Genomic DNA, 8,046 nt, shown 5'->3' on the forward strand with positions numbered 1-8,046 from the left:
TACTTCCTATGCCATCCTTAAATCCTCATGGGCCCTTCTTTTTGTGGAGCAGGTTTGTGACAGTATTTGGCAGGAAGCAACATTCCGCCAAAGGGCCCAGTGTCTTGGTTTCCACAGCCTAACTTTTAAATCCTCTGTTAATTTTGCTTATACAGTGGTACCTTGGGTTAAGAACTTAATTCGTTCCAGAGGTCCGTTCTTAACCTGAAACTGTTCTTAACCTGAGGTACCACTTTAGCTAATGGGGCCTCTTGTTGCCGCCATGCGATTTCTGTTCTCATCCTGAAGCAAAGTTCTTAACCTGAGGTACTATTTCTGTGTTAGCGGAGTCTGTAACCTGAAGTGTCTATAACCTGAAGCGTCTGTAACCTGCGGTACCACTGTATTTATGATTTGGGAACATGGGCACACTACTCTTTGCTTAATGGCGAATGAGCAACTGTTTTCCTATGAATGTCAGCAGGGCACCCCAGGACAACCCCTACTCAGGATCAAAACAGGAGAAGAATGAGAGAAGAGGATGTGACACCCTCAGCTCTAAGACTTCAGCTCTATGTCTGACTTTCCAGAAGGTATATCTTTCTGAGTGGTCATGGTTTTATCTTCTCCTGGACCAGACATACCTCTTGGACTAAGGGCAGGACCAGTAGACCGAAGCAACTCCATCCCAGTGAAGCAAAAGTCTTGGCAAAGTCTCTAGCTCTTGTGAAGTAATCGATGATTGAACTGAGGGGCCCACTCATATTTGACTGTTAAGACTGGTGGTCTAGAAATCTGTGCACCAGACTAGAAATGTGCCTTCTAAAGTATTTATCTCCCTATGCCAGTGAACTGGAAATAAATCTTAACCTTATTTCTGTAGAGAAGGCTTCAGAGGCAAGTGACTAATGGAAATAAGACATCCTCGCTTTACCTTTGTTTCCCTCATCCCTCCATTTCCACTCAAGGTACAGCAGTGATCTGTTCGACACTGTGCTCCTTAAAAATGCTCCTCTATGATGCCTTTTAAACAGACGCATGTGAGTAATGAAACTCTTGGCCTTTCTTTTAATAAAATTAGTAAGAGCAGTTGCAAGACAGAAATCTGAATACTACCGTGATCACTCTCCAGTTTTCTTTTCAACTTCCTGTGTTCGTGCTTCTGTCCTTCATAAAACTGTACTGCTGCAATTGTATGGCCCACCTCAGTATGATGATGGGCGCCCTATGTAACAAACAATATGAGATTTTCATGACCTCACAAAAACTGTCAGCTGCAGTATTGTGAAGACCACAATATCATTACACTGGATCCAGCTTCCTCCTCTGGTTTCAGATGGAGACTGTCTTGATCAGCCTGGTAGATGATGATTATGATGATTATAGATAACCTGCTCTTGGGCAAAGATGGAGATAGATCCCCCTGGTCCTCTCAGCAACTTTGATAACATCAGCATAGTTTCTTCTAGCAGTCTCATTGTGGTTCTGCTGGCGGGAAGATACTTGAACGTGGTGATAATAATTTCAATAACAGGTGGTTTCCACAGCCACTCTGGGCAGCTTCCAACAAAATATGGTACTATGCTACTGCTTTCCATGCTAGAACTCCCGTATGTGGCTTTACAAAGTTACAACCAGGGCTTTTTCTCAGTCAAAACTCACCGGAACTCATTTCCGGCACCTCTCAGGTGGGCACCATTGCCATTATAAGAGAACGAGGAAGGTGTTCATTGTGAGTTCTGGAACCTCTTTTTCTAGAAAAATAGCACTGGTTACAACTCTTAATACCTTCAGCTGTTAATGCTTCTTAATATCTCTTTGCTATTAATAAATAATGATAATATGAAGCCACAGGGTGATGTCATCCAGTGATTTCTAGCACCACATAATCAGCTGTACCCCTTTCTAAAGACAAAGGAACTGGGTCACTGTTTTGTACGCTTTGGAAATCTCTTGAAATGACTACTAGGACAGTATTCTTCTGGTGGGGAACACCAGAACAAACTCAAGGTTTATGGAGGGAGAATGTTCAATTGTGCCGAGAGAGAAAACTTGCACTGGCAGAATGTTTGCCTTAGCACTAGGTTGAATACAACCTCTAGAATGCACTCTGTGTGCAATTGCCTTTTAGGACAGCTCAGAAATGTCAGTTTGTTCTGAATGTAGCAGCCTGGCGTTACTATTTATTGTACTAGCTGCAAAATATCCTCTTTACACTGATTTTGTATTTACTTTATTGGCCACCAATATGTTTCTAGACCAAATACAATTAATTTTAACGTCCAGTGCCCCAAATGATCTCATACTAGATATAGAATAGAATACAACCTCTTCCCTGAACTCTGTGAGTTGGGATCTGCTTGAGATCTGTCATTTCAACTGCCGCTTCCACCTGGTGCATGATTAACAACTACTTGAAATACAGCTTTGGGTGTATTTTGTTTGGTGGCGCCTGTACCGTACTGTAGAATTTTCTCCCTAAGAAAATCCATCAGTCTTGCTCTACTGTGAGGAAACAGGTTCGGGATGTCAATAGGTATGTGCTCTGCCAAGTGTTCTTATTGCTTTTGTTCAATATAGATTGACTCTAGACTTATAGTCATGCTTCAAGAAGATGCACTGAAATCAATCGGACCAGTTACTCGTGACAAACCTAAGTCTCATTGATTTCTTTGGGCAAGATTAAAAAAATAATTGCAGTAGTGGGAGTCAGCACAACTGGTCCTCTCCTCATGCCCCTCTGCACTCTCTGAATCAGCTCTTGGGTGGGGGTCAAGAGAACCCCTAGAGTAGCACACAAGCAGAGGAAAGGGTAGATTGTTCCATTGGAAAGCGGAAATGCTTGTGCTGTTGGTACGATCATATTAGTGCGGCATTAAATTTCATATGGCTCTAAGCTTAGCTTGATGGAGTATGTTTCCAGTCATGTGAAAACGGTATGCTGCTGAGATATTGGTCTGTATTTATATTCCATACCTTATTTTTAATGAACTGTTTTATTGGAAGCTTTGATTGATGGAGGAATTTAGGACTGAGGAGAGCCTACCATCTCCTGAGCGGGAGGAGGGCTCCGGCATGAAATTTAAAGGCGGGTCCTGGTTATACTGTCATATGTAAATTGCCAAATTAAGTGAGAGTGAAGTCAGAAATGGAACAGATCTCTGTTGGGTTGGAAATCCTTTATTGAACACTGGCACAATAAGGTGCATTCATCTACAGACTGTTGTAAATATGCTCATATGTAACACAATACATTTGTAATAAGATTGGTTTAGATGTATGTTTAATGTATATAATGAAATACGAATTTTAAAAATAACTTCAGTCACACTACTCGAACAGTTTCTAGAGCAGAGATGGGGAACTTGTGGCCTCCCAAAGGCTGTTGGATTCCAACACTCATAGCCCCTGGCCCACATGGGCAATGTTCACTGAACATGTGTTTGTTGTGCCACTACCTCTTCTGTCTCATCCTTCCAGGATCGATGAAACACAGCAGAGAATGTCTCCCGAGACTTCAGCTGTTTTCGTCTTCCAACAAGGAAGTACACGAAAGGATTAATACTGCCGTTGATTACATTAAGAATGCAAGAAATATTAAGGAAAGCCCCGTTGAGTTCTTTTTCTGGATGCCAGTATACTACAAAGGCTGAGATCCTGAGTGGCAATGCAAAGATGAGGAAGAGGACAACTGTGATAACAATGGTAAGGGAAAGCCGTGCTGAAGACCTTCGCCATACTTTGACCAACAGGCTCAGACTGCAAAGGACTATTATTGGAATAAAAACCACAAAAATTGTGAGAAGGAATATATTCGCTATGGCATGCGTTCTGTAACATGGTCCTTCAGATGAAAAATAAGCTTCCCAGCAGGTGAAATATTCTACACCAGTCACCACACAGGAGAAGATCCATAGAAGAGCACATAATACAGCTGAGAGATGTTCTGGCCGATTACTATGGTACCAGAATGGGTAAAAAGCACCAAGACACCTCTCGATGCTAATGACTGTTAGTAGGAAAAAACTGGTGTTGTAGCCAAAAAGAGCCAAGATATCAATTACATGATATAGGTAGTTCTCAAAAGTGAGTTCCCCCCATATAATCATACTGAAAACAATGTACATCGTGTAAGCGATGAGTACTGTGAAATCTGCAATGGCCAGGTTCAGTATATATACGGTGTATGTATTCCGTTTGTTTCCACAACAACAGAGAAACCGGAAAATGGCTCCGTTGCTGATTAATCCCAAAATGAGGACAGGCGTAGAAGCAAAGGTCACAATGGTGATGATGACTTCATCTCTGGCAGTGTCACTTCGTGTCTCATTAGCAGTATGGTTAGAAAAGGACCTTGTCTCTGTAATCAGAGTGCTGTTGCACCCAGGTCCTGCTTGTGTTGGCATCTGGCTGGGCGCTGTGAGGACACAATACTGAATTAAATGAGCCTTTGGCTTGGTTCTTCTCAGGACACTTCCCAAATGTTCAAGAATGCTGTCTTCCCTGTGAAAAAATAATAATAATTCCATTATTAGGTTGCTCAGCATTACTTCTGCAGATGGGCATTTCCAAGTGTTCATATTAAGCAAGGAAAGCACACATGGGAATAGTATAGAGCAGGCACCCCCAAACTTCGGCCCTCCAGATGTTTTGGACTACAATTCCCATCATCCCTGACCACTGGTCCTGTTAGCTAGGGATCATGGGAGTTGTAGGACAAACCATCTGGAGGGCCACAGTTTGGGGATGCCTGGTATAGAGAGTCCCTAAACGTATGGAGGAGAAAAGTCCTCATAGATATAAGGCCAGTTTAAGAGGCTTCACCAATGCTGCTTTTAAAGGAAGAGCCCAAGCCTCACAGGAAGTGGTAGAACATATGCTTTACCTACAAAATGTCTCAGGTTCAATTTACCTACAAAATGTCTCAGGTTCAATCTCCAGGCAGAGCTGGGGAAATGAGTATGGCAACCCTCACATTATTTTACTTTAGTTCAATATGCAGAAGATAAATGAGGTGCATTTTTGGAATACACAGGAAATGTCTGGCTTATCAACAATGAGTGATGTGAAGAAGAAGAGAAGAGAAAAAGAGTTTGGATTTGATATCCCGCTTTATCACTACCCGAAGGAGTCTCAAAGCGGCTAACCATCTCCTTTCCCCTCCTCCCCCACAACAGACACCCTGTGAGGTGGGTGAGGCTGAGAGACTTCAGAGAAGTGTGACTAGCCCAAGGTCACCCAGCAGCTGCATGTGGAGGAGCGGAGACGCGAACCCCGTTCCCCAGATTACAAGTCTACCGCTCTTACACCACACTGGCTCTCTGGGGACAATATAGTGAGAAAAATTTTAAATGAACCTGTGCCCGCCTGTGTCATTTGCTTGGTACAGAACACAAATGGTCCCCATCCACTCTCTGCTGGGACCAACACTTTAGCAAGCATTGTTGCACCATTCAGACTGAAATGCCTGACTCCATCTGCCTACTTTTATGGTGCCCTGAAACAGCTTGCTTCACCCTGCTGTATGGCAAGTCCAGCCCTGGAAACAAGTCTCTTTAAGGTGAAGTGGGAGAGTCGTCAAGTAGGAATGAGGCAACATTTTACAAAGAACATTTTACAAAGAAGGCATTCCAGATGTTGCAGGACTACAACTCCCATCATCCATAACCACTGGTCATTCTGGCTAGGGCCATAAGTTAGCCAGCCATGGACTTCAAAAGAATGAAACCCTGTAAACAAAGATAAGATTGCTTGCACTTAACATGGATTTCGCCGCTGCCCCCCCTTCACGTTGGTTTCATGAGTATGAAAATCTATATCTTTTTGGGAAGTGGTTTGTCTGTCTTCCAGTTCCGTCATGGTTCAGCCTCCTTTTGCGATATCATTGTCAAACTTGGCACAAGGGTTCCTGAGGTGGGGGCAGTAGTCTTTGTTGACGTTTGGAGATTGAGTGCCATTTTGAATCATGATGGGGGACTGAAACGTGACTTTGGTGTGACCTCACCCATTTTTTGGCATGGGTTGGGCCACCTCTTAAGATTACCATCAACTATCTTGGCATGCAGTTTCCTGTGGTGAGTACTGCAGTATTTGTTGATGTTTAGATGCTGGAAGCCATTTTAAATCAAGATGGTGGACCACAATGTGACTTTGGCATGACATCATCCAATTTTTGGCATGACGGGTCCAAGCTCATACAATCTGGGCAAACCCAGGGGGAATCCTGATCTGGCTCCAACTAAATTTGGGGGCAGGGCTAATGTTTGATTGGGGTTTTGAAACCCTAATTGTGAGGAGGACTGGGGGGAAAGGAGACAATGCATTGCCCCTCCCTACTGACAGTTGTACTCCAGAGACCAGGAGCTCAACAGCTGCTGAGTGCAATTCAGTGAAGAGGGCAACCCTCTTGGGGAACACCTTTGTGAAGTACACGCATCCCCAAACTTCAGCCCTCCAGATGTTTTGGACTACAATTCCCATCATCCCTGACCACTGGTCCTCTTAGCTAGGGATCATGGGAGTTGTAGGCCAAAACATCTGGAGGGCCGCAGTTTGGGGATGCCTGGAAGTAGCACCCAGTTTGTTCCCTGCAGCATCTGGCTGGCAACTCTGAGAACAGGAAGCTGACCCAGTTTGATTCAGCAGGGCTCTTCTTATTCTAGAAATACAGAATATGTTATGTGCCACATGACGTGATTCGTCTCCCTCCCCCTGTAGTGGCCTTCCCCTCCCAATGGAAAACATATGTGTAGCTGGTATTTAAACCAAACAAGGAAACATTTTTTTTCCAGCTTCTAATTCCGTGACTGATTACAAAACCTTATCTGAGAAGTGCTGCTCTATTCAATGTGAGAAATCTGCGACCCTGATCTGAACTCCAGAACTCCATGTATCCATGGGGATTCTCCCAGTCTCCTCTGTCTGCAAGCCACATCTTGCAGAAGACTGGTCTCTAAATTTGGGGTGACATTGGGAATTCAACAAGGGCAGCTAGGATTTTGCAGTGAGAGAGAGGGAGCGAGAGAGCGGCTATGATGAACCCTTTAGGGAGCCTACCCAATATGGTCCTGAAACACACGCACAGTGCTGGCCTTATTTCTTTGTGTGGAAAGAACAGTATTCATAAGGGTGTCCTTCATGTTTCCAAATCGAGGCTGCGAGGAATGCTACCTGTAAGAGTACATTATCCATTATATCCACCCAACTTTCCTGAGAAGTGAAAAGTTCCAGGAGTGCAATCCTTACCTGGTTTGGATTGCCTTTGGAAGGAGGTCACTGGAGGCTAACTGATGCTTTGGAGTAACTGCCTTTCTTTACAGATATACAAGCATAGGTGGAGGCACAGCCAACCAAAGTCCCCCTCTCCCCTAAAAGGCATTATTCCAAGATGTTTACAGAGCCCAACCTCAGATCTTATTGTCTTCCTCAGATTATTATTAATTTGAAAAATTTAACTATTTTCTGATGGGGTGTGTGTGCCATAGCTCCATCTGCTGATCCCAATTCTAAATGAAGCTGAAGGCAGCTCCTCCAGCCTCCAGGACAACCAGTCTCATATAACCATCATGCTTAAGTCTAATTAATGCTTGAAGGGGATGAGAGCTCACCTTGAAAGGAACTAGATAACCATTCATTTGTTCCCCTTCAGTCTACATAAGAAGAACTATATAAGAAGTTCAGCATGTGAAGAGGCTAAGCTGGGTGCTTCTGCTTTGCTGCATTGAATCATAGAATCATAGAGTTGGAAGATACCACAAGGGCCATCCAGTCCAACCCCCTGCCAAGCAGGAAACACCATCAAAGCATTCTTGACAGGTGGCTGTCAAGCCTCTGCTTAAGACCTCCAAAGAAGGAGACTCCACCACACTCCTTGGTAGCAAATTCCACTGCCGAACAGCTCTTACTGTCAGGAAGTTCTTCCTAATGTTTAGGTGGAATCTTCTTTTTTGTAGTTTGAATCCATTGCTCCGTGTCCGCTTCTGCATTGCTCTCACAAGCAATTTTTCAGTTCCTTTGCTAATCATTTAGGAACTTTCAGCACTTTGGAACTAAATGAAGTTTTACTGC

The 8,046-nt window shown here is 43.7% G+C and overlaps 1 protein-coding gene across 1 annotated transcript; it reads right to left on the reverse strand.

Annotated features, from left to right (window-relative positions):
* Positions 1-3,143: 3,143 nt before the first annotated feature.
* LOC118082736 (proto-oncogene Mas-like) lies at positions 3,144-4,882 on the reverse strand. Its single transcript, XM_088667449.1, has one exon. The coding sequence runs from the start codon at positions 4,557-4,559 to the stop codon at positions 3,408-3,410; it is 1,152 nt and encodes a 383-aa protein (XP_088523575.1). The 5' UTR covers positions 4,560-4,882; the 3' UTR covers positions 3,144-3,407.
* Positions 4,883-8,046: the final 3,164 nt, after the last annotated feature.

The sequence above is a fragment of the Zootoca vivipara genome, chromosome 3 (genome assembly GCF_965207765.1).
Source record: "Zootoca vivipara chromosome 3, rZooViv2.hap1.1, whole genome shotgun sequence".
Classification (NCBI taxonomy): Eukaryota; Metazoa; Chordata; class Lepidosauria; order Squamata; family Lacertidae; genus Zootoca; species Zootoca vivipara.

Coding starts and splice junctions, on each gene's coding strand:
- LOC118082736 (XM_088667449.1), bottom strand. CDS start 4,559: ATGAACACTTGGAAATGCCCATCTGCAGAAGTAATGCTGAGCAACCTA.